We start from the raw sequence: 25,763 nt of genomic DNA, 5'->3' as shown, positions 1-25,763 counted from the left end.
GAAGCCCTATGAGGAGTGACTGAGGGAACTGCTGGGGATGTTTAGCCTGGAGAAGAGAAGGTTAAGAGGGGATATGATGATAGCCCTGTTTCAATATTTAAAGGGAGGTCATATTGAGGAGGGAGCAAGCTTGTTTTCTGCTGCTCTAGGGAATAGGACCTGGAACAGAGTCTAAGCAACAATTTGTAAGCTGCTCTGAGAGCCTTTTGGCTGAAGAACGGGGAATCAAGCTCCAGGAAAGCCCTTGCTGAGAGCGGGAGCTGAAGGGCAGCGGAAGGGGCTCCTTTGGAGATCTTTTCTTGTGACTTGTTTCCAGGATGTATATCCTGCCTTCCTCCCATCTTTTGGGGGTTTTAAGCTGTCAGAACTCCCCTGCATTCATATATTCATTTGTCATTTATATATTCATTTGGGGGTTCTGTCAGAGGGATTATTAGTTTAGGGTTTTGTTTAGATATTATTTGATTAAGGACATAATGGGTTTGATATATAACGGTTAGTTAGAATGTGCTAGAAGGTGATAGATAGATGGTTGGCTTCTGTGCTTGCTTATTAGGATTGGAATGTTACAATGTTAGGGAGTTACCCAGCCAGGCAGAGACTGCTCTTGTGTTGGGAGGGGTGAGTTAAACCTTAGGAGTTAATGCTACTACTTATAGGCTGTTATAGTAATATGTTCATGATGTTAATATATGTTGTTGTTATGCTTTATATGCTGCCATGTATGTTGGGTTGTGGGTTGATGGGATATATAACCATTCTTACATATACTCATAGGTTGTTAAGGTTTTATAATACTTAGTTCAGTAGTGAGAGATGTCTGAGTTTCAAGGTCACAGGTGCAAGGAGGAGATAACGCTTGGTGAGAACTTAATTGTTTTGAGAACAGGCCAGAGAGCCCGGACGAGAGGACACTACGTCATCGGGGTGGAGATTCCTCACTGCGCGGGAAAGACTGATCCAATTAATTAACTTTATTGCTTTATGGGGGTGGGTCTGCTCATAGGACTATATAACCCATCTGTAACTATGTATCTTCATTCCTGACAAAGAAGTCACTTCTGTTGCCTATACCTTCACCTTTCAATAAAGCTGTTACTCTTTAGAAGCACAGCCTCTTGTTGTTTGGGGGGTGGCAATTGGGAGCCTGACATAAGCGGAGGCTGGGGGGGGGGGGGGTTGACGGTGTCAGAAGGGGCCTGGGCCGGGGGCCCTGAGGATGCTAAGCCTTCCTGCCTGGCAGAAGGGGCCTGGGCTGGGGGCCCTGAGGATGCTAAGCCTTCCTGCCTGGAAGAAGGGGCTTGGGCTGGGGGCCCTGAGGATGCTAAGCCTTCCTGCCTGGAAGAAGGGGCTTGGGCTGGGGGCCCTGAGGATGCTAAGCCTTCCTGCCTGGAAGAAGGGGCCTGGGCTGGGGGCCCTGAGGATGCTAAGCCTTCCTGCCTGGCAGAAGGGGCCTGGGCTGGGGGCCCTGAGGATGCTAAGCCTTCCTGCCTGGAAGAAGGGGTTTGGGCTGGGGGCCCTGAGGATGCTAAGCCTTCCTGCCTGGAAGAAGGGGCCTGGGCTGGGGGCCCTGAGGATGCTAAGCCTTCCTGCCTGGAAGAAGGGGCCTGGGCTGGGGGCCCTGAGGATGCTAAGCCTTCCTGCCTGGAAGAAGGGGCCTGGGCTGGGGGCCCTGAGGATGCTAAGCCTTCCTGCCTGGAAGAAGGGGTTTGGGCTGGGGGCCCTGAGGATGCTAAGCCTTCCTGCCTGGAAGAAGGGGCCTGGGCTGGGGGCCCTGAGGATGCTAAGCCTTCCTGCCTGGAAGAAGGGGCCTGGGCTGGGGGCCCTGAGGATGCTAAGCCTTCCTGCCTGGAAGAAGGGGCCTGGGCTGGGGGCCCTGAGGATGCTAAGCCTTCCTGCCTGGAAGAAGGGGCTTGGGCTGGGGGCCCTGAGGATGCTAAGCCTTCCTGCCTGGAAGAAGGGGCTTGGGCTGGGGGCTCTGAGGATGCTAAGCCTTCCTGCCTGGAAGAAGGGGTTTGGGCTGGGGGCCCTGAGGATGCTAAGCCTTCCTGCCTGGCAGAAGGGGCCTGGGCTGGGGGCCCTGAGGATGCTAAGCCTTCCTGCCTGGCAGAAGGGGCCTGGGCTGGGGGCCCTGAGGATGCTAAGCCTTCCTGCCTGGAAGAAGGGGCCTGGGCTGGATGGCTCCTGGAGGTCTCTTCCAGCCCAATCCTAGTTGGAGGAGGCCCCCAGAAGGGCCCTGGCCCAGTCCAACCCCGTTCTCCTGCCATGCAGGAACTCTGAATCTAAGCCTCCCCAATGACAGGGGGCCATCCAGCTTCTCTTTAGAGACGTCCGAAGAAGGAGACTCTGCCGATCCCTGCTTTTGGGGCGGTCTCCCAACTTGGGAGCCGAAGCATTGCTGCAGGGCAGCGGGGCCTGGGCTGGGGGCCTTGGAAGGCCCTTCTGACTCCTATGGCTCTCCGTATCCCTGCCTGGCAGAAGGGCTGGCTGTCCCTTTGGGGCCCCTTCCGAGGAGGAGGAGGAGGAGGAGGAGGGGCTTCCGACCGGGGCCTCCAGGCTGCCCTTCTCACCGGGCTCCAGCAGATCAGGGCGTCTGTCTCGGGGTCCTCCACCAGCGTCCAGAGCTTGGTCAGGAAGGCGGGGACGTTGCTGCCCGCCCCGCCCCCGAGTCCCACCGCGGCGCCCGAGCTCTCCATGGCCGCCTCCGCTGCTGCCTCGGGAGAGGGAAGGCTCTAGCGGCGGAGCTTCGGGGGAGCGGCCCTCCTCTGCGCACTTCTTGGCCCCTCAGAACAGCCAGGCATGGCCGCCGCCATCTTGGGACGCCCACTGCGCATGCGCACTAGGCCCGAGCTCCGCCGCTGGCTGTCGACTCGCGTTTGACAGCCTCGCGCGTGCGCACTTCCCCCCTCTCTTATCCTCTTCTTTTGCGCATGCGCCGAAAAGAGACTGCCTTGAGGGCTTTCTTTTCTTTTTTTATGGACCACAACTCCCAGAAGCGCCGGCGACTCCAAGCCTGGGCTGAGACATCTGGGAGTTGTAGTCTAAAAGGAAGAAGGAAGGCTCCAAGGTCTTGTTTTTATGTGTACTTGGGATGGAGAAATCTTCTACCTTGGAGAAATAAAGCACTTTGGCACCACTTTCAAAGGCCTATGCTGCCCTGGGATTTGTAGTTCTGAGAGTTCCTTGGCCTCTTTCGGGGCCTCACAGAACTACAAATTCCAGGATTCCGAAGGATGGGGCCTACAGCTGTCAAAGTGGTCATCAAGCTTGTCATTATTTCTACAGCGTAGATGTATTTGGGTGCGTCTACACTGTTGAAATCAATGCAGTTTAACATCACTTTTAAGTGCTGTAGCTCCAGCCCATGGAATCCTGGGATTTGTAGTTTCACACGGTCCTTAGGCTTCTCGGCCCAAGATGGCAGGGGCCTCACAAAAACTGCAAATCCTAGGATTCTGTGGGATGGAGCCCTGGCTGTCAGTATTATTGTTGTTGTTGTTGTTGTTGCATTTATTGGGACTCAGAGTGGCTTGCAGTCTAAAAGCACAGTATAATTAAACACTTACAAAGCTGACACTTAAAATGGAAAGGAAAGGCCCAGAAAACAGAAACGTAAACAGCATAAATAAGTAAAACAGCTAACAAAGGCCAGGCTCCAGATGCTGAGCTCTGCCTGCTTCTCTCTGAAACGACGCGTCGCTTGCTATTTGATGTTCTTTTGATGCCTGTTTTATCGAACCATTTCCTGTATTGCTATGTACTTTATTGCTCTGGGTCCTAGTCTCTGGAGCAGCAGAAAACCAGCTTGCTCCCTCCTCAATATGACATCCCTTCAAATATTTAAATAGGGCTATCATATCACCTCTTAACTTGGAGAAGAGAAGGTTAAGAGGTGATATGATAGCCCTGTTTAAATATTTGAAGGGATGTCATATTGGGGAGGGAACAAGCTTGTTTTCTGCTGCTCCAGAGAACAGGACCCAATGGAGCAATGGATGCCAGCTCCAGGAAAAGAGATTCCAGCTCAACATTAGGAGGAACTTCTTGACAGTCAGGGCTGTTCGACAGTGGAAGACACTCCTTCCTCCGAGTGTACTGGAGTCTCCCTCCTTGGAGGTCTTCAAACGGAGGCTGGATGGCCATCTGTCAATGGGGATGCTTTGATCTGGATTTCCTGCATGGCAGAAGGGGGTTGGACTGGATCAGGGCCCTTGCGGTCTCTTGCAACTCTACGATTCTATGATTCTATATGTATTAGCCTACTAGCCCCACCACCTTTCCCTTCTCCCTTTATGTCATGTCTTTTTAGATTGTAAGCCTGAGGGCAGGGAACCGTCCAATTAAAAAGATTGTATGTACAGCGCTGTGTAAATTTACAGCGCTTTATAAATAAAGGATAATAATAATAATAATAATAATAATAATAATAATAATAATAATAATAATAATAATCTGGAGGGCTTTGAGCAGCAGCGCATGCGCAGTTCTTCAAAGTCGGGACCGTAGACTTAGGCATTTGCCTCCTCCAAGCTAGTCTTCCGGCGCATGCGCGTGGTTGAGAGCCTCTGTGGGTCCAACTGCGCATGCGTCTCCGCGTGACACGGCCACCTTTGACCTTTGCCCCTCAGGAGGATGAGGGCAGGAAAGCCAGGCGCCGGAACTGAGGAGATTTAAGGGGGAAAACGGCGTCTCCTGAGGGACCGTGAGGGAGGGGGCGTGGCTGCGCATGCGCAGTGCGGGTGGAGCGGCGCAGACACGCGGCGGAGGAGCCTCTGAGGGAGCCTTCGGGGAAATGGAGCGCCGCGCGGACGGAGGGCGCCTCGCCCGGGTGAGCCCTGTTCCCTCGACACGCCTCCCGTGGCTGGGAGGAGCAGAAGGCTCCCAGAATCCCCCGGAGGAGCTGTCCCTCCCACCAACCCCATGGCATTCTGGGAAGTGGAGTCCCACAGGAAACATTCACTGGTGGCTGGGGATTCTGGGAAGTGGAGTCCAATAGGGAACTAATTGCTGGGGGATTCTGGGAGCTGTAGGAAGTATTTCCTGTTGGCTGGAGGATTCTGGGAAGTGGAGTCCTGTAGGTAACCGATGGCTGGAGGATTCTGGGAAGTGGAGTCCTGTAGGTAACCGATGGCTGGGGCATTCTGGGAAGTGGAGTCCTGTAGGTAACCGATGGCTGGGGCATTCTGGGAAGTGGAGTCCTGTAGGTAAGCGATGGCTGGGGCATTCTGGGAAGTGGAGTCCTGTAGGTAAGCGATGGCTGGGGCATTCTGGGAAGTGGAGTCCTGTAGCTAACCGATGGCTGGGGCATTCTGGGAAGTGGAGTCCTGTAGGTAACCGATGGCTGGGGGATTCTGGGAAGTGGAGTCCTGTAGGTAACCGATGGCTGGGGGATTCTGGGAAGTGGAGTCCTGTAGGTAACCGATGGCTGGGGCATTCTGGGAAGTGGAGTCCTGTAGGTAACCGATGGCTGGGGCATTCTGGGAAGTGGAGTCCTGTAGGTAACCGATGGCTGGGGCATTCTGGGAAGTGGAGTCCTGTAGGTAACCGATGGCTGGGGCATTCTGGGAAGTGGAGTCCTGTAGGTAACCGATGGCTGGGGGATTCTGGGAAGTGGAGTCCTGTAGGTAACCGATGGCTGGGGGATTCTGGGAAGTGGAGTCCTGTAGGTAAGCGATGGCTGGGGCATTCTGGGAAGTGGAGTCCTGTAGCTAACCGATGGCTGGGGCATTCTGGGAAGTGCTGTCCTGTAGGTAACCGATGGCTGGGGGATTCTGGGAAGTGGAGTCCTGTAGCTGACCGATGGCTGGAGGATTCTGGGAAGTGGAGTCCTGTAGGTAAGCGATGGCTGGGGCATTCTGGGAAGTGGAGTCCTGTAGGTAACCGATGGCTGGGGCATTCTGGGAAGTGGAGTCCTGTAGCTAACCGATGGCTGGGGCATTCTGGGAAGTGGAGTCCTGTAGGTAACCGATGGCTGGGGGATTCTGGGAAGTGGAGTCCTGTAGGTAACCGATGGCTGGGGCATTCTGGGAAGTGGAGTCCTGTAGGTAACCGATGGCTGGGGCATTCTGGGAAGTGGAGTCCTGTAGGTAACCGATGGCTGGGGGATTCTGGGAAGTGGAGTCCCACAGGAAACATTCACTGGTGGCTGGGGATTCTGGGAAGTGGAGTCCAATAGGGAACTAATTGCTGGGGGATTCTGGGAGCTGTAGGAAGTATTTCCTGTTGGCTGGAGGATTCTGGGAAGTGGAGTCCTGTAGGTAACCGATGGCTGGGGCATTCTGGGAAGTGGAGTCCTGTAGGTAAGCGATGGCTGGGGCATTCTGGGAAGTGGAGTCCTGTAGGTAACCGATGGCTGGGGCATTCTGGGAAGTGGAGTCCTGTAGGTAACCGATGGCTGGGGCATTCTGGGAAGTGGAGTCCTGTAGGTAACCGATGGCTGGGGCATTCTGGGAAGTGGAGTCCTGTAGGTAACCGATGGCTGGGGCATTCTGGGAAGTGGAGTCCTGTAGGTAACCGATGGCTGGGGCATTCTGGGAAGTGGAGTCCTGTAGGTAACCGATGGCTGGGGGATTCTGGGAAGTGGAGTCCTGTAGGTAACCGATGGCTGGGGCATTCTGGGAAGTGGAGTCCTGTAGGTAAGCGATGGCTGGGGCATTCTGGGAAGTGGAGTCCTGTAGGTAACCGATGGCTGGGGCATTCTGGGAAGTGGAGTCCTGTAGGTAACCGATGGCTGGGGCATTCTGGGAAGTGGAGTCCTGTAGGTAACCGATGGCTGGGGCATTCTGGGAAGTGGAGTCCTGTAGGTAACCGATGGCTGGGGCATTCTGGGAAGTGGAGTCCCACAGGAAACATTCACTGGTGGCTGGGGATTCTGGGAAGTGGAGTCCAATAGGGAACTAATTGCTGGGGGATTCTGGGAGCTGTAGGAAGTATTTCCTGTTGGCTGGAGGATTCTGGGAAGTGGAGTCCTGTAGGTAACCGATGGCTGGAGGATTCTGGGAAGTGGTGTCCTGTAGGTAACCGATGGCTGGGGCATTCTGGGAAGTGGAGTCCTGTAGGTAACCGATGGCTGGGGCATTCTGGGAAGTGGAGTCCTGTAGGTAACCGATGGCTGGGGGATTCTGGGAAGTGGAGTCCTGTAGGTAACCGATGGCTGGGGCATTCTGGGAAGTGGAGTCCTGTAGGTAACCGATGGCTGGGGCATTCTGGGAAGTGGAGTCCTGTAGGTAACCGATGGCTGGAGGATTCTGGGAAGTGGTGTCCTGTAGGTAACCGATGGCTGGGGCATTCTGGGAAGTGGAGTCCTGTAGGTAACCGATGGCTGGGGCATTCTGGGAAGTGGAGTCCTGTAGGTAACCGATGGCTGGGGCATTCTGGGAAGTGGAGTCCTGTAGGTAACCGATGGCTGGGGCATTCTGGGAAGTGGAGTCCTGTAGGTAACCGATGGCTGGGGCATTCTGGGAAGTGGAGTCCTGTAGGTAAGCGATGGCTGGGGCATTCTGGGAAGTGGAGTCCTGTAGGTAACCGATGGCTGGAGGATTCTGGGAAGTGGAGTCCTGTAGGTAACCGATGGCTGGGGCATTCTGGGAAGTGGAGTCCTGTAGGTAACCGATGGCTGGGGCATTCTGGGAAGTGGAGTCCTGTAGGTAACCGATGGCTGGAGGATTCTGGGAAGTGGTGTCCTGTAGGTAACCGATGGCTGGGGCATTCTGGGAAGTGGAGTCCTGTAGGTAAGCGATGGCTGGGGCATTCTGGGAAGTGGAGTCCTGTAGGTAACCGATGGCTGGGGGATTCTGGGAAGTGGAGTCCTGTAGGTAACCGATGGCTGGGGCATTCTGGGAAGTGGAGTCCTGTAGGTAAGCGATGGCTGGGGCATTCTGGGAAGTGGAGTCCTGTAGGTAACCGATGGCTGGGGCATTCTGGGAAGTGGAGTCCTGTAGGTAACCGATGGCTGGAGGATTCTGGGAAGTGGTGTCCTGTAGGTAAGCGATGGCTGGGGCATTCTGGGAAGTGGAGTCCTGTAGGTAACCGATGGCTGGGGGATTCTGGGAAGTGGAGTCCTGTAGGTAACCGATGGCTGGGGCATTCTGGGAAGTGGAGTCCTGTAGGTAAGCGATGGCTGGGGCATTCTGGGAAGTGGAGTCCTGTAGGTAAGCGATGGCTGGGGCATTCTGGGAAGTGGAGTCCTGTAGGTAAGCGATGGCTGGGGCATTCTGGGAAGTGGAGTCCTGTAGGTAACCGATGGCTGGGGGATTCTGGGAAGTGGAGTCCTGTAGGTAACCGATGGCTGGGGCATTCTGGGAAGTGGAGTCCTGTAGGTAAGCGATGGCTGGGGCATTCTGGGAAGTGGAGTCCTGTAGGTAACCGATGGCTGGGGCATTCTGGGAAGTGGAGTCCTGTAGGTAACCGATGGCTGGGGGATTCTGGGAAGTGGAGTCCTGTAGGTAACCGATGGCTGGGGGATTCTGGGAAGTGGAGTCCTGTAGGTAACCGATGGCTGGGGCATTCTGGGAAGTGGAGTCCTGTAGGTAACCGATGGCTGGGGGATTCTGGGAAGTGGAGTCCTGTAGGTAACCGATGGCTGGGGCATTCTGGGAAGTGGAGTCCTGTAGGTAACCGATGGCTGGGGGATTCTGTCTTCTTTTTAAAATAATTTTTATTGAGTTTTGAAAGAAGTATAGAAGTATATATATATATATATATAATCAAATTATTCATACATAACATAGACATAACGCATACATAAGGTACAGAAGAAAAAAGAAAGAAGAAAAAGGAGAGAAAAGGAGAGAAACTGATAGAAGAGATAAAGAAGAAAAAAGAAAAGAGAGGAGGAAAGGGAAAAAGTATAGAAGAGAGGTAGTGAAAAGAATATTCCAACATCTGACCCACATTGCTTCCCTGCTTCATGTCTGGGAGTCTGTCTTTCCCACTCACTGCCAATCACTGGGGGATTCTGGGAGGTGGAGTCCCACAGGAAATGTTTCTGGCTCGCTGGGCATTCTGGGAAGTGGAGTCCCATAGGAAACATTCTCTGGTGAGTGGGGGATTCTGGGAGGTGAGGACCCGTAGGTTACTTTTCCCACTGGCTTGGGGATTCTGGGAGTGGAACTCCATGGATAACTAATTGCTGGGGGATTCTGGGAGGTGGATCCCATAGGAAACATTTCTTTCTGGCTGGGGGACACTGGGAGGTGGACTCCTGTAGTTAACATTCCGTGCTGGTTGGGGGATTTTGGGTGTTAGAGTCCAGAGAGGACTCCCCTTCCATGCTTAAAGGAAGCATTTTGAATAGAGTAGTAGTTTAAACTCTGTAGCCAGTTCAATTGCATTTTAATTGTGAAGGGATCCTGCAGCACCTTTGAGACTAACTGCGCAAAAGAAGTTCTAGCACAAGCTTTCCTAGCCTTGAACCGACTTCCTCCGATTCATGCTTACTCACCTGCAGCTCCCACCCTGAACACCCCTCCGGACCCATCGTCCACAGCCAAATCCTCCGGTACCATCACATCTCCTTGGACTCACAAGACAGGGATGCCAAATTCACAGAGTTACAACCAACACTGAATTACTCCTATGAAGAGAGACTTAGGGAGCTGGAGATGTTTAGCCTGGAGAAGAGATGGTTAAGAGGTGATGTGATGATAGCCCTGTTTCAATACTTGAAGGGATGCCATATTGAGGAGGGAGCAAGCTTGTTTTCTGCTGCTCCAGAGAATAGGACACAATGGATGCAAGCTGCAGGAAAAAAGATTCCCCCTAAACATTAGGAGGCACCTCCTGAGAGTAAGGGCTGTTCGACAGTGGAAGATGCAGCTGCCTTGGAGGGTGATGGAGTCTCCTTCTTTGGAGGTGTTTAATCAGAGGCCAGGTGGCCATCTGTCCCAGGAAGGGCTTTGATTGTGCATTCCTCTGATATGAGAGCCATGTTTGAATGGATGTCATGTTGAGGATTGAGCAAGCTTGCTTTCTGCTTCTCCATAGAATAGGACCTGGAATAATGGATGGATTCCAGCTCAACATTAGGAAGAATGTCCTGACAGTTAGAGGTACTCAATAGTGGAAGATGCTTCTGCCTTTTAAATTGTGGTGGAGTCTCCATCTTTGGAGGTTTTTCAGCAGAGGCTGGATGGCTTCTGTCACAGGGAGGGCTTGGATGGTGTCTTCCTCCATGCTGAAGAAGCAGGTTGAACTGGGTGGTCCCTAGGGGTCTTTTCCAACTTTATGATTCTAAGACGTGAAGAGGGAGCCCCTCAATTAGGCAGACCTCAGGTTTGAGGATCAGGCTCAAAGCGGCTGCTCTTTGGATTCACGCCAGGAGCACAGAGAGCCAGGAAGGGGCTCCTTCAGAGATCTAGAGCACTAGTGTTTGGGCATATAAATAGACAGATTTCACAGAATCATAGGGTACTTTTATGCCTTCTATTTTTCCTCCAGGAAGCCCAGTATGTGTGAGTGTAAAATGAGAGAAACACAGTACGGTAGAACTGGCCCAGAATTCATTTCATTGGGCTTTTGAAAAGTCTTTCAGTCCAGCTCCAGTGCTGACCATCTTGTTCCATGGCAGGGAGTTTGTGTAGTACAGAGATACTACACAGAAAATCCAAAAGCAGTGTTAGAATAAAGTGGTGGTGCTGTGATTACTTGCAATCAAAAAACCACATTTCTTTCCTTAACAAGTCAAACTAAGTTTGACTGGATGGCCCTTGTGGTCTCTTCCAACTCTATGATTCTGTAAGTACACAAGAGTTCACAGTGCTTTGAATAAAATTGGATGGTGATGCTGGGACCAGATAAAATAACCCAAGGGGGTGGTGGTAGGATTGTTGATTTCTCAGTCCCACTGAGAACAAGAGACAGAGCTGAATGACAGGCTATGATGGGTAGCTGCCTGGTATCTAAGGGGATTAACATCGGATGCATCTAATTAAATATTGATTTCCCCCCCTTTCAGAAGCTTTGGCTTTCCCATATTGGTGCTTGTGACCTGCAAGGTGTTTGGTGCCACTAATAATTCCTTTCTTTCAATGCCTGCTGTTTCCTCTCACCAGCCTCTTCTCAGCAGCCTGGCCCTTGAGGAGCAAGAAGGGGAAAGTGGTGATCTGACAGACAGTGAAGAAAGTGTCTTCTCTGGTCTAGAGGATTCTGGGAGTGACAGCCTCACAGAGGAGGAGGAAGAGGATGGCGACCATGGCAGTGGAGCGGAGGAGAATCCCGATGACCCGTTGTCCTCAGAAAGTACCCATGTAAGTGTATGTCAAAAGTACAAGGTGGCAAGCCAAGCCATTGAAAACCTTATGAGAAAGATATGCCTAAGTACAACCTGCTCTTGGTATGCACAGGGTTGGGTTCGAGGACCTTGCACAATTAGCAAAAAATTGCACTGATCAAGTCCCTCTTAATAATACTGCGTAGGGCAACAGCAGAGGCAGCAGCAAGCCCCAGCCACCACATGCAACTAAAATTGTGAAGGGTCTTGAAACCATGCCCTGTGAGGAACAGCTTAGGGAGCTGGGGATGTTTCGTCTGGAGAAGAGATGGTTAAGATGTGATATGATAGCCTTGTTTAAGGGTGTTCAACAATGGCTCCTTTTCATCCTGGAGAGAGGTGACCAGTGGGGTCCCACAGGGCTCTGTCGTGGGCCCAGTACTGTTCAACATCTTTATCAGTGACTTGGAGGACAAAATTGGGGGCATACTTATCAAAGTTGCAGATGACACCAAATTAGGAAGAATAGCTAATACCCCTGAGGACAGGATCAAACTTCAGAATGACCTTAATAGATTAGAAAGCTGGGCCAAAGTTAACAAAATGAATTTCAACACGGAGAAATGTAAAGTACTGCACTTAGGACGAAAAAATGAAATGCACAGGATGGGGAACACCTGGCTGAATGAGAAACTTCTACATGTGAAAGGGATCTGGAAGTCCAAGTAGACCACAAGTTGAACATGAGTCACCAGTGCGATGTGGCAGCTAACAAGGCCAATGCGATTTTAGGCTGCCTCAATAGAAGTCTAGTGTCTAGATCAAGGGAAGTAATAGTGCCACTCTATTCTGCTCTAGTCATGCCCCAACTGGAATATTGTGACCAGTTCTGGGCACCACAATTTAAGAAGGACATTGAGAAACTGGAGCCATGTGTCCAAAGGAGGGCGACTAAAATGGTGAAGGGTCTGCAAACCATGAATCCCTATGAGGAGAGACTTAGGGAGCTGGGGATGTTTAACCTGGAGAAGAGAAGGTTAAGAGGGGATATGATAGCTCTGTTTAAATACTTGAAGGGATGTCATATTGAGCAGAGAGCTAGCTTGTTTTCCTCGGAGTTTTGTGGAGTCTCCTTCCTTGGAGGTTTTTAAGTAGAGGCTTGATGGCCATCTGTCGGGGATGCTTTGATTGAGAGTTCCTGTGTGGCATGGGGTTGGACTGGATAGCCCTTGGGGTCTCTTCCAACTCTATGATTCTATGCTTCTAGCACGTTTTTCAGGTTCTCCCATCTCCAGGGAGCCTTCCACCTCCTTCCACCTTTGAGGCAGCAGCTATGGTGCTTCTGCTCATTATTCCAGAGGCTGGTGGCTGGTGAGCTCCCAAAAGGCAGTGGTGGGGGCTTGCCACCTCCTCCACTGCTGCCCTACACCATATTAGTTACAGGGACTTATAGATAAGGGGTTATATAGGGGAAATCTCCTGTACTGTGCTGTACAATACTGCATTCCCCCCAAATACTGTAGTCTGAATCTCCTTGTTCCTGAATCCCCTCCCCTCTGGTAAGAAAGAGCAGCTCTCACCGCCTCCTCCCCACCCTCGAAGCTTTAGGGTGTTGTGTGCAGGAAGCTTTTTGGGCAGAGCTCAAGGGTAAGATACCCCAAAAGATGTGAGGCTGCAGAGAGATGCGAAGATCTGTGACATGGCAGGAGGTATAGATTTGCCCTAAGCACTACATCTGGATTCCCACCATGTCACAGATCACTGCATCTCTCTCCCCTGCCTCTGGAGAACACACAGCCTCCCACCTCCCCTTCACATCTTCCTGTAACCTCTCCAGCCTCGTAAATACAGTACTGTACATACTACGCTACTCATGTTGTGGAAAGTATTGTGTCGTGTACAGTACTGCAGATATCACAGGCCCACTGTAATGGATTTTTTGAGATGCTGCTGCAAGATGATGGGTTTTCCAGGAGTATCAAAGCGTCACCTCAGGTTCTTGGGTTCTTTCCATCATGGGAGAAGGCTATATGGGAAAAGGCTGGCCCATCTCCCTCAGGGCTAGCCTCAGGAAGAAGAGTTTATTGTTATTATTATATGATAGACTCCCACAGTCTTCCCCCAGAGCATGGTGTCCAGGTTATGCTGCCATCTTTTGTTCACCTCCAGGAGTTTACCTCTCTTATAGAAAAGGAAATGAGGGAACAGTGCCAGCTATTACTCCCATTATTTCACATTCCCAAAATGGAATGGGGTGTGTGTCTCTCAGGCCTATTCTGGGTCTTGGAGACATCATGGAATTCAATGAGGTGAAGAAATTCAGAATGGTCTTCATTAGGATTATTTTGAGGCTATTGACTTTTGCAGTGTCTCTTTCTACATCTCCAGCTGTCACTGTTCACATCTTTCATGTGTTTCTCTGTGGCTGATGAGGCCTATCAGCTCAGGGCCCTGCCCTTTGGACTGTCCACCTCTCAAAGGATTTTCACCAAGTGCATGGCAATGGTGGCAGCTCACTTGTCTATCCTGGGAATGGTGGTGTACCCTTATATTGACAGCTGGCTTGATGTGTCTCACACAATCTGTCAGTTTTATACTAGTCTCCATCTGACCACCTCTATTCTTTGTGCTATGGGTTATCTCATCAGTGAGAAAAAGTCCAATCTAATTCCAGCCCAATGCATTCAGTTCATCAGTGCAGTCCTTGATTTGACAGTAGGGGCAATTTTCCTCCGCAACAACAAGGCAACCAGGTTGGTGAAGGCAGCCACTTGCCTAATCAAACTGAGGCATGCAAGAGCCCACCAGGTGCAAGTTCTTCTTACTGTTATAGTGTCATCAAGTCAGTATTATCCCCGGCTCAGTTACACATGAGACCGCACTGACGTTGCTTCCTAGCCAACATCAGTGATATATATGGTCAACTCCCTGTCAAAGTGGCCAACAGTAACACTCCGTGTGTTTCACTCTCTACAGTGGTAGAACTCCATGATTAATTTGCCAAGTGTCCTTTTGACCACTGACACCAGCACATGCCCTCACAACAGATGCTTCCCTTTTGGGTTGGGGGACACCTCAACTGTTTGCCAACAGTGGCCTGTGAAACTCAGGCACATAAATGAGCTGGCAATGGTCTGAAATCTTTGCATGTATCCAACCCCTTCTGTGAAGATAAATTGTCCAGGTCCCAGACGACAACACTGCTGTCATATTCTGCTTCAGCAAGCAAGAAGATGGGGGACTCACTCTATGCATCTCTGGACACAGTGTGTGGGGAGGAACATTTTCCCTGTCATAATACATGACTTGGGAAGACGACAACTGAGCTAACATGCTAAGTGGACATTTGTGCCATCTGTGGTTAAAGCATGTCTTGGTCACCCAGGGACTTGGAAGATCAATCTGTGTGCAACCCATGCAGAACTCCCAGTACAAGAGGTTTTGCTGCAGAGGCTGCAAGATGCAGGCTTCGTTGGGAGACACCTTTCTTTAAACTTGGGAAGTGAAGAGACCTGAAGCCTTTGCTCCTTGTCCGTTGCTGATGAGGGTGATAGCAAAACTACAAGATGACTATGGTGGCGTCTTCGGGCATATTTTGCAATCTTTGGATTGCAAAAGAGTGTTATCGTTGCCTTTCATCCAGCCAATTTTCACTGGCGCAGCATGTGGCAGAGCCAGACATCTGGACCTTCTGACATTGTACCTCATAGAGTCGCTGATCCTTCCTGTCTGAAATTATTGGAGTCGAGGTACAGATAGGCTGGTTCACACCTCCCAGCTCTCTTAGCAGGCTTTTTAAAAATGCCCTCCTCAGCTGTATTCTGGCTCCTTGGCCATTTGCTATGCTAGTATGATCCATTTCTCATTTCTGTTCTGCTTCACTCTCTAAAATGTATTACCAGGGACAGCTGCAGTGAAGGGAACTACAGGGCAAGCAAGCTTTGCTTTCTTCAAAACCCAGAAATTTTACGCAGAGCAATGAAGGAGCCTCCTGCAGAGTCAGAATGCTCTGAGCCATTAGGAAAGTCCAGGGAATAAAGCCCGGGGAATCAAAGACACATTTCTCTCTTCATGGAGGCAGCAGAATTTACAATGAGAAGCAAAAGTAGCTTTCCTCTGCAGGGAAGGAAATCTGTGTTTATTCTTTGCTGTTACTATTCCTTCACTCATTCTTCACTGTTGCTCTGCTGGTTTTCTTTGCTGCTCTGGAAGCACCAGAGGAGGAGACTGAGCTGAACCTGTAGGAGCTCTTCTGGCTTCCTGCAGCACCATGGATTCTTCATTACTAAGGGCATTAAATCTTGATTTTAGGAGCCTTCCCTGAGGATAAGAATGATCTGTAGACTGTCCTGACTGGATCTTGTGTAGAGGCTGTTGCAAGATGGGAGTCTGTGTTTCTTGCTGCATTGAGCAATAGCTATACATTTTGCCACTGTATGCTCTTGGCTCTTCACATGGCTTTAATGCTGGCAATTTGAAGGCCATCTTGCTCAGCCCCGGTGGTGCCAGGGGGGGAAAAACGCTCCAAGTTCCTGAAAAGGGAGTAGTGCATGCCAACACCAGTCCTTCTTTAGAGATGTTGGGCATTATAGCCACAGTGTCTGTGGCACGGTTCCTGTTAGATGCTTCCTTTCACTAGCAGGATTTAGGGTTTCTGAAAGACTCCTGAAGTTGCCCTCTAGCGGAAGGGGGAAGCCAGGCCAAGGGTAATGCTTGAAATTTTGCTTTATTTCACATCCAGCTGTCTTGCTTTTTTCTAAAGGCTGTAAGATGTTCCTTGAGTGTTCTCTCTGGCATGCAGGTGGCTGAAATGAAAGCAGTAAAGGCTAGGAAAGAAGCTTGTCTTACCCCCATTGTCAAACACGAATAGGGAAAAGGATAGTTCCCTACAGTAAGTTTCCTGAGGGTCTCTTCCCCTTTGGGATTCTACTTCTCAGTGTCTGGATGGATACACAGTCAAATGCTGGAGTAACTGGTCCTGCAGGCACCCTGTGATGCAGTCCTGATAAGTGTTGAAAATGCAAGGGCTTGGATGCTATTACTGGTCACACCGATATTGGATTCTACCCTCTGGGTCTAATGCTGCAGCTCAGTTGAGCAGCTGCCCTGGATGTGTCATACTGGCCTCCCTCTCCCTCCGTAATCTCTTTCCTCTGGCTTGGCTGTAGACAGGACACTTTGTCTGATGCATAGGTGACTTGTAAATAATAATGTTAATAAGGATGATAGGGAAAAAAGCATGCAAGGTCTCTCTCCTTTTATCATCAGTCTTATTCATCAGGGTTTGGCAGTTGGTTAACTTGGGGAAAGGGAATGTGTTGAATGGAACTGGCAGCTGTGGAGGTAGAAAGCCCCAGGGTATGTTAGGGCACCTCTGTGTGCTCTGGCACTGTGGGCCCTTCCACCTTGTTTTTGACAGGCCTCCTGCCATTGGAGGCTTCCCTCCCAAGCATAACCTGGCTTATTTTGCTGGGTTAATTCTTGGGTGCCTGAGGCTGGAGCGCTATCCCAACCTTGGCTGGCCCCAGTAGTGTTCCTCAGGAATAGCAGGGAAAGAGATTTGGATTTACTGTTACCTGTGCAGTTTTTAATAAGGTCAGGATCCCAGCCAGCTTGTCCTCTTCTGGTGGCTAGGAGCATACAGTGGCAAATCTAGATAGATAGATAGATAGATAGATAGATACATACATAGATCTTCGTCCTTGGAAGGCCTACTTCACCTGTGGAATGTGTTAACAGTCCTTCACACACAGTGACCGGTTTCTGTCCCCGGTGGACAGCCATTTTTGGATAGAGGGAAGGCAGTTGGTTGGTAGAAGGCAGGACCATAATATTTGAGACAGTTCAGTCTGTGAGGCTGACCTCACCTCTTCTTGCCCCTGTGCCGTTTTCACGCATGAGAGAAGTTACCCTTTCCTCAGCCTTTTAAGTACAACTGTGGGAGCCTTCGCAGCAGGCACTCCAGTGGCAGCACTCAGAGGGTTGAGTTCCAGGAGCATTGCTGGAGCATCCTCAGTTGGCCTGACTTTGGTGTGGGCTAATAAGCCAGTTGCCTGAAGACCACAGGTGGCCTGCATGGGCTCTAGAGAAAGTGTAGTATAAGGGACTCATTCACTTGGGGGACCAGAGTACAGATCCTGTACAGAAAATCCAGTGCAGTTCTTGGAGCACAGTGTCCAGATCAAGGGAAGTAGTAGTGCCATTCATTTCTCCCTTGGTCAGACCTCACCTAGAGGAACCCTGTGTCCAGTTCTGAACAATAATAATAATAATAATAATAATAATAATAATAATAATTTGTATACCGCCCTATGGGAAACCAATCTGGGTGGTTGACAACAGTAAAATATAAAATACAACAATTAAAAACACTTTATCCCTCCCCCCCTTAAGACAGTATTAAACAGTATAACATATTAAAAACACAATATCAAAGCATAAAAACAACAATTAAAAACTAAAACCCCTGATGTCCCTCTGTTGATCCTCAACCATCACTAAGATGGGGCCACGGGAGGAATGAGGGAATCAGGGAACCTGGGCCGGGATGGTTAATCTGGAAAGGCCTGCCGGAAGAGATCCATCTTGACAGCTTTTTTAAAGCTGTCTAATGATGTCAACTGACGGATCTCATCTGGCAGGTCGTTCCAGAGTTTGGGGGCAACAGCAGAGAATGCCAGTTCTATTTAGATTCCACTTAAACCTTAAGTAGAACTTTTTTTTACTGAAACAGCTGTTCAATGGTGGAATGGATTGTCCCAGAGAGCAGTGGATGCTCTGTCTTTGGAGGTATTTAAGCAGAAGTTGGATGGGAATCTTTTGGGAGTGCTTTAGTTGGATATTCCTGCATGGTAGTGGATTGGACAAGATAACAATTCTTTGTTGAAGGTCAGGAGTCAGCCTTGTTCCAGTAGCTCTCAGCCTAACCTATTTCACCGGGTGATTGTGCGCGCTTGTGCACCGTGAAGCTTGGAGTCACTGATCCTGGAATTCTGTGGTGATACCCTGATGTGAGGAAGGAAGGAAGGAAGGAGAGAGCTGTGGGGTTGCTGATGAATTTTGTTTGCCCCTTTGGGGGAATAATGGGCTATGAATGAGCTGAGTTCAGTGCATGTGTGTGGTTTTGTCTTTTAAGTTGTTTCCAACTTATGGCAACCCTTCTTCACAGTTTTCATCAGAGGGGTTTTTCCACTGCCATCCTCTGAGGCTGAGAGAGTGACTTGCCGAGGGTCATCCAGTGGGTTTTCATGGCTGAGTGGCTAATCAAACCCTGGTCTGCAGAGTCATTTGCTCAAACCATTATACCCCACTGGCCCCTGAGCATTTAAGAAATGTTTTTTCTTGCCAGTGGCTCTGATGAAGAGACCACTTCATAGTAGAGGAGAAGTCCTGTGGAGGCTGATGGCTTAAAGCAGTGGTCCCCAAAATGTGCCCTTTAAGAGATTTTGGACTTCAGCTCCCAGAAGCCTCAGCCATTTTGGCCAATTGTCTGGGATACTGGGAGCTGAAGTCCAAAATCCTTTAAAGAGCACAGTTTGGGGACCACTGGTTTAAAGGAATCTCTATATTCTGGGGATTCTTTGAATACCAGTGACTTGGGAAGTTTCTCTGCAGATTACCTTTGCCCTTTGTGGCCTTCTCCTGGAAGTCTGGGTGGCGACACTTGATGGCAGAATAGTGGGTTAAAGAAACCTTTGGACTCATGGCTCTTCTTTCAACATGGCTAGCGACTACTGCTTGCCCTCAGTCATTGTTTGGCTTCCGCAGAAGTCCCCATCCTCAGCAATAGGGCTAGTGGAAGTGTTTTCAAGATGGGCAAGTGTGTCAGGGTTCGCTAAGGCCCCAGGCTGACGGTCTTTTCCGCACCAGCCCTCCATCCAGCCATCATTTCTGGTGTTTCTGGCTGATTCAGCAGATGGAGCCAGGGTGACCTGACCTGCTCACCTCAGGAGTCCCGGCTGCTTCAGCTGCTGCAATTACTCCTTCCGATTGCTTTTCCTGACTGCGTTGGTTCCGCTCCCGTCACCTGGGCTCCTTTTGGGTTTTCGTGCTGCCCTCTGGCGGCCTCTTGGCACATCTTGCAGGAGAGACTTGGAATCCAAGGAAAGAGAGCTCTCCTGCAACAGAGGAACGCTTCCTGGAGGCACTTCATCTGGGCAAATATTTTTAATGCCCTTTGATTAGTAACCACTTGGGACAGCTTTTCCTTTCAGTTTGCTGAAGTAGGAAGCGCTCTCCTTTCCGCTGCCCCAGCCCTCCTGGGGTGACACAGGCCAGTTGCTCCATCTTGCAAATGAATAAATATGTTTTAAAAAGAAGCCTCTGAAAAGTCTTCAGCAGAGAGGGGGGATGGCGGTAGAAGCTGGCGCTGTCTGGGTGACCCACACTCATATGCCTTTTCCTGGCTTCCCACTTCCCAGATCACTGTGGATTTGGTTGGCCAGCTGTAGTTCTGGGCATGTGCTGTCTTCAGAGCAGTGTGGGTCTAGTGTTAAAGCCCTACTCTGAAGCCTCTTGGGGATGAGGGGCTTAGCCAGGGATGTTGGGAGGGGTCTCATGACAGCAAAAGGTGATGGGGGGCTTCCATGATACAGCCTGACCAGCCAAGGCAACTTGCTGCACTACAGGAGTCAGCAGTGTGAAGCAGCAGCCAAGAAAGCCAACCCAATTCTTGGCTGCATCAGCAGAGTATAGTGTCTAGATGAAGGGAAGTCATAGTGCCACTCTATTCTGCTTTGGTCAGGCCTCACCTGGAATAACACTGTGTCCAGTTCTGGGCAACACAATTCAAAAAGGATGTTGAGAAAGTGGAGCATGTCCAAAGAGGGCCCCCAAAATGGTGAAGGGTCTGGAAACCATGAAGCCCTATAAGGAAAGACTTAGGGAGCTGGGGATGTGTAGCATGGATAAGAGAAGGTTAAGAGGTGACATGATAGCCCTGTTTAAGTGTTTGAAGGGATGTCATATTGAGGATGGAGTAAGCTTGTTTGCTACTGCTCCAGAGAATAGGACCTGGAACAATGGATGAAAGCTACAGGAAAAGAGATTCCACCTCAACATTAGAAGGAACTTGCTGACAGTAAGAGCTGTTCAACAGTGAAAGATGCTGCCTGGGAGGCTGTGATGGAGTCTCCTTTGGAGGATTTTATTCAGAGGCAGGATGGCTATCTGTTGGGGATGTTTTGATTGTGAGTTCCTGCATGGCAGAATGAAGTTTGATTGGCTGGCCCTTGTGGTCTCTTCCAACTGTATGATTCTGTGACCCCTTTCTGTGCCCTGGGTCTCTACTCTGAGCCCATGAAGTATTGGGAGGAAGGGAAAATCAGGGAAGGGAGGAGGGGGGAAGAGAGGAGGAGAGTGAGACAGACAAAACCTCTCCGATGCCAAAAGCCTGGGGAAAAACTTACCTCCAATCAGCCCCCCCCCCCAAGCCTTTAATAAAGCCTTTTTTTTTTGCTGTAATCCCATCTTCTCCTTGGCCCTGTGCTTTCTAGGCCCCCAGCCCCACTTTCTATCTTTGGCCAGGAGGGTGGAAGTTGAAGAAGGGAGAGGAGGCACGCAGGACCTGTGCGCTTTGGGGTTGCATACAGCAGAAGGTGATCACACACTGCGCGGGCTTTACTGCTCCCAGGAGGGGTGTTTTGTAGGGCTGCTTTTCTGATTATTCCGTCAAATCCTCTGGTAAAACCCACTGCAGGCTGGGTCCCCTCAGAGCGGGGGAGGAGGAGGGCAAATCTCTTTTCCAGGGAAGGATGTGCAGTTTTGCCGGCACCCGCACGCCAGGCCAAGGCGTAGGTGCCGTCTGGAACGCCAGGGCCGTGGGCTGGGATCTGGCTGGCTGGCCGGGGCCTGGATCCCTTCCCATCCCAAAATCCCAGCGTGGATGGAGCGCTTATTCCATGCTGAGCCTAGGGCAAAGGCGAAGACGTAAAAGGAGCCGCACTGGTTCGGACCAAGAGGGGAGACTAGCCCCAGAGAGCCAGGCAGATGTCTCTGGGAAGCCCACAAGTAGAGCACAAAGACAACAGCCTCTCAACTCTTTCTCTGGTGTTGCTATTGCCTGTTGGTGGACCAAGTAGAAATACGCACTTAAATAGCAATTTGATACCATTTTAAGGCACCATCACTTCAATCATGGGATTTATAGTTTTGTGAGGTACTAACATTTTATGCTGGAAAATTCTATTGCAATTATAGAATCTTAGAATTATAGAGTTGGAAAGGAACCCAAGGGCTATCGAGACCAATCCTGTTCTTCCATGCAGGAATACACAATCCAAGCCCTCCCTGTGACAGATGGCCATCCAGCCTCCATTAAAAACCTCCAATAGCAGGCCTTTCTAGTTAGCCTTCCTAGACAAGCCTCCCCTTACCAATACTATTGACTCCGCTCCTCTCCTAGAAGACGCCCAAATCTACCCGCAATCCTTAGTTAATTTGTAATTGAAATATTTTAATTTATTCTGTAGTTTAATATCTTTGTATGGCTTTTGTTTTTATGATCGGGGGGAGGGTTGGGATATGGTGTTGTCCTTTTTAATTGCAATTTTAACTGTATGATGCTTTATTCCTATATTTGTTGTAATCCGCATTGATTCCTCTGCGAAAAAGTGGAATAAAAATAAATTATATTAATTTGTATTAATAGGATCCTAGAGTTGGAAGGGACTCCCAAAGGCCATCCAGTCCAACTCACTTCTGCCATGCAGGAAGACACAAAATCCTCCCATCCAGCCTCTATTAGAAACCTCCAAAGGAGACTCCACACATTCTAAGGGAATGTATTCCAATGTCAAACATGTCTTACTCTCAGGAAGTCCTTCCTAATGTTGAGGTGGAATCTCTTTTCCTGTAGTTTGCATCCATTGCTCTGTGTCCTATTCTCTGCAGCAACCAAAAACAAGCTTGCTCCATCCTCAATATGATATCCCTCCAAATACTTAAACAGAGCTATCATAGCACCTCTTAACCGTCTCTTCTCCAGGCTGAATATACTCAGCTTCCAAGGTCACTCCTCATATGGCTTTATGGTTTCCAGATCTTTCACCATTTTGGTCACCTGCCTCTGATTTACAGTACTTTGACCTATCTAGCAGAGAATTTTATGTTCTCCACTGAATGGGAAATCCCAGGATTCCATTGGAAAGAGCCATGGCATTTAAAGTGGTATAAAACTATTATAACTATCCTACATACCTTGGATGTGCTCCAAGCCATCTAAATTGCTAAAACTTTCTTTGCCATTCATGCCGGAAAGGTGGATGGAACTATTTGTTTCATTTGACTCTTGACACAGGATGGCACAAGGGACACATGTTGTGTCTTTGCCTGTTGCAACTGGATTCCATTGTATAGCAATGACAAAACCACTCCATCTGAAACAGGTGGTTTCTACTTCAGTCCAAGTGCATGGGGCCATGAACCTTGTTTTGAAGCTGAATTGCAATTAGGCTTCAAAATGAGGTACATATTCCCCATGCGTCTTGTGTTCATTATTATGAAACTCAGGGGTTAGCTGTCTCGGGGCATGTGCTTCTGATGGCTTGGAGAGAAGACACACTGCTGACCTTCAGAAATTATCTGGTGGTTGAACAGTGGCCTATCAAAGGAGTAGGCTGTACTTTTAATACACTATGCAATGGAGTCTTTTAGGTTTAGTAGTTGCACATTTACCCCAGGAGGGAAGGTTGTATGGAGCTGGTTGCATACAAGCCAGCATGGCTGGCAGCTTGTTGTCAGTTACATAAATGCCCCATGGCCACAAGCAAGCTGCCTCTTGAGTAGCATCTCCCAGCTGGCGCCCTCCAGGTGGCTAGAACAGCGCCTGCCATCATCAGCGATGGTCAGTGGTTAAGGCTAATGAGAGCAGCTACTACAGAAGTAGACCATGGCCCAGATGCTCTATGGATTAGTGGGACATGTTTTTTCTGCACCAAGGAAGAACAAACTTGAGAGGGAATCATATTTGAAGTACAGATCCTTCATACCATTTGTCAGTTTAAGTATTTTAGTTAATGCTTCTTGTCTGTTCAATCTATGGGACTGCATATCTTGTTCACACACACACACACACACACTTTTGTCCTCATGCTACTTTATCACTCAGTTTCATTCACCCTTGGAAGCCAGGAAAGGAGAAGTAGATGGAACTGAGGATATTCTCCCCGATTCCCTGGTGTGAGGCAGGCTCCATGAATTTGTAGTTCCAGCCCTGAGGTGGAGCAGGGGGTCCAGGTTACTAGCAGCAAGCCCCTGCCCTCTTCCCCAGCTTTGAGGGCTTTTCTCTGTCACCTGAGACACAGAGAGGCTCATGCTGAGTGAAGGTTCAAGGAGAAGCCCTTGTACTCTCTAAGGTTCAGAAGAGCAAAAGAATGCATTTTAGCCATCCAGCCCTCCTGCAGCCAGGAAACTGCAAATTGGATGGAATCACACACACACACACAAAATAGGTTTCAATGGTTTTTATGCACACATGGTGGGTGTGACTCCTCTGGGGAGGGCAGCTGCAGGTGGATGGTACAGATGCCTTCACCAGGTGTGAGGGGCCCCTTGGGATTCCAGGGAGACGCAGCATGTGCAACCTGGAAGGTCTCAGAAGTGGCGATTTGAGGCTTAGACCCTGGAGGGAAGGAGAGCGGGAGGGAGGCCGGCATGCCTGAGCTCTTCAGTTGCTGTTAACCATGCCACACAGTTTGTGGAGGCCTCCAGTAAAACTGCGTGTGATGCTTCCTGTTCCTGTGTTTGTATCATAACTGTTTGCACTGTCCTGTTTTACAGGCTGGAGAAGTTCCCAAGAAGAAAGTGACATGGGGCCGGAAGATGAAGGGCACAAGGACCGGCCAGCGCACAGAGACCAGTCAACAGGAAGCGCCCCTGGAGAATGAATATGCAGAAGACAGCTCTGATGAGGAGGTAAGACCCATTGTCTGCTCCCTTTCTGTTCAAAAGCGGTTTGCCTGTCTCTGTGGTACCCAGCAAATCACAGTCATTGCAGAAGGGGCAGCAGACTCATTGCTCTTCAGGAGCAGAAAAGCAGCAGAGAACCTGCTGCCTCACTGAGTGGGCAGAAGCATTCACAGACCAGAGCCTCTTCCTTGGGATGTATAAGGAATTACCCATAGCTTTAGGTGTATGTGCATCTGGATTAGTGGTGGGGACTTGAAGCACTGGGATTCAGAGGGGTAATTAAATGCAGAACAGATAGACAGTGGCAGTTACACTCTTAACAACACCATTCAACAAAACATGTTGCTCAGGAAGCAGACAGCCTGTGTTAGTAAATCAATTAAGACAATATAAAATTGATTGAAAGCCGCACCAAACTTGATCCCTTTTCAAGCCAGAGATGATAGAATTGAACCCTTTGCTGTAGTTCTGTGTTGCAAACTCCCCTTTGTACTTCCTGCATTCAAGAACAGCTGCCTTTAAAATCTGTTATAGAGATTCCTAGGAACCTAGTTTTGTTCGCTGGTTTGTTTAAATGTCACCCTCTCCGATGTCAGGTTATGTCTACTTATTCTATAGGCCCGTACTTATTCTATTGGCCTATATGTTCTCTGTAGAGCACAAGAGTATTGCTGGCAATTGATTGAAGCATTGATGATGCGTGGAGAACAAGGCATCTGTGGTTGCTAGTTATGATGGCTATGTGTTATCTCCATTTGTCAGATGCGGTATGCTTGATGGTACCCCTTACAAGGGAACACAAGTGGGAGGATGTTGTTGTACTCACATCTTACTTGTGGGCTTTCCAGAGGCCTATCTGGTTGGCCTGTGATCTGATCCACCAACACTGTGCTTCTGGGTGCTTTTAGCATGCAGTGTAGAAAACGTTGAAGAAGGGTGGCATTATCTTCTTGTTTTTTCTGGGAAGAGAGGATTTTCTAATTCTGTTTCTGAATTTCTGTGTGCGGTTTGACTGCTCACCCACTGTCAACTCTAGTTTTGTTCCCTGAGCCATTGACTGTGTGGGTCCCATTGGCATTTCCTCTTTACTGGCGGTGGGTAGTAGAAACTGATTGAGTAGCATGAGAGCTTGAGATGAACATACACATCTTGCACTTGTGGTGACAATTGGACTTCTTGTATGTTGAGGCCCTGGGAGCTGGATGGAATTGTGGGCTTGTTATCAGGATTAAGGGAAGCAAGATTTATTCGCATTGATGCAAGAATCATAAGATTTTAGAGTTGGAAGGGGGCCACAATGGTTGTCTAGACCAAACTCTTGCCATGTCTGAGTACACAACTAAAGTACTCCTGAGGGATGCCCATCCAACCTCTGTGTAAAGACCACCAGCCTTCGAGGCAGTCCATTTCACTGTCAGACAGCAGTTACAGTGAAGAAGTTCTTCCTAATGTTCAGGTGGCATCCCTTTTCTTGTAATTAGAATACATTGGTTTGTGTTTTAATCTCTGGAGCTACAGAAAATAATCTCACTCCCATCTTCTATATGACATTGCTTCAGATAATTAATGATGGTTATATCAAGCCCTCTCTCAGTCTTCTCCTCTCTTTTCAACATGCCCAGCTCCCTGAGTCCTTCCTCATAAGGTT

General features: G+C 49.5%; 2 protein-coding genes across 4 annotated transcripts in view; one reads left to right on the top strand and one right to left on the bottom strand.

Moving 5' to 3' along the window:
- Positions 1-2,818, bottom strand: part of HSF1 (heat shock transcription factor 1) — a 70,575-nt gene extending 67,757 nt beyond the window's left edge. For all 3 annotated transcript variants that reach the window (XM_089518170.1, XM_089518171.1, XM_089518172.1), the window contains exon 1: positions 2,571-2,818. In XM_089518170.1, coding sequence (XP_089374296.1) covers positions 2,571-2,696 — 126 coding nt within the window. In that variant the 5' untranslated portion in view covers positions 2,697-2,818. The remainder of the gene's footprint in view (positions 1-2,570) is intronic.
- A 1,810-nt stretch (positions 2,819-4,628) lies between these two features.
- Positions 4,629-25,763, top strand: part of BOP1 (BOP1 ribosomal biogenesis factor) — a 104,468-nt gene continuing 83,333 nt past the window's right edge. The window contains exons 1-3 of the mRNA XM_089518169.1: positions 4,629-4,828; positions 11,052-11,246; positions 23,987-24,121. Of these exons, the coding sequence (XP_089374295.1) occupies positions 4,727-4,828; positions 11,052-11,246; positions 23,987-24,121 (432 nt within the window). The 5' untranslated portion in view covers positions 4,629-4,726. The remainder of the gene's footprint in view (positions 4,829-11,051; positions 11,247-23,986; positions 24,122-25,763) is intronic.

This window comes from Sceloporus occidentalis, unplaced genomic scaffold, assembly GCF_023333645.1.
Source record: "Sceloporus occidentalis isolate IW3139 unplaced genomic scaffold, rSceOcc1.0.p SCAF_3, whole genome shotgun sequence".
Classification (NCBI taxonomy): Eukaryota; Metazoa; Chordata; class Lepidosauria; order Squamata; family Phrynosomatidae; genus Sceloporus; species Sceloporus occidentalis.
Note: the sequence above shows the minus strand (reverse complement) of the source record. Positions and strands in the feature narration are given on the sequence as shown.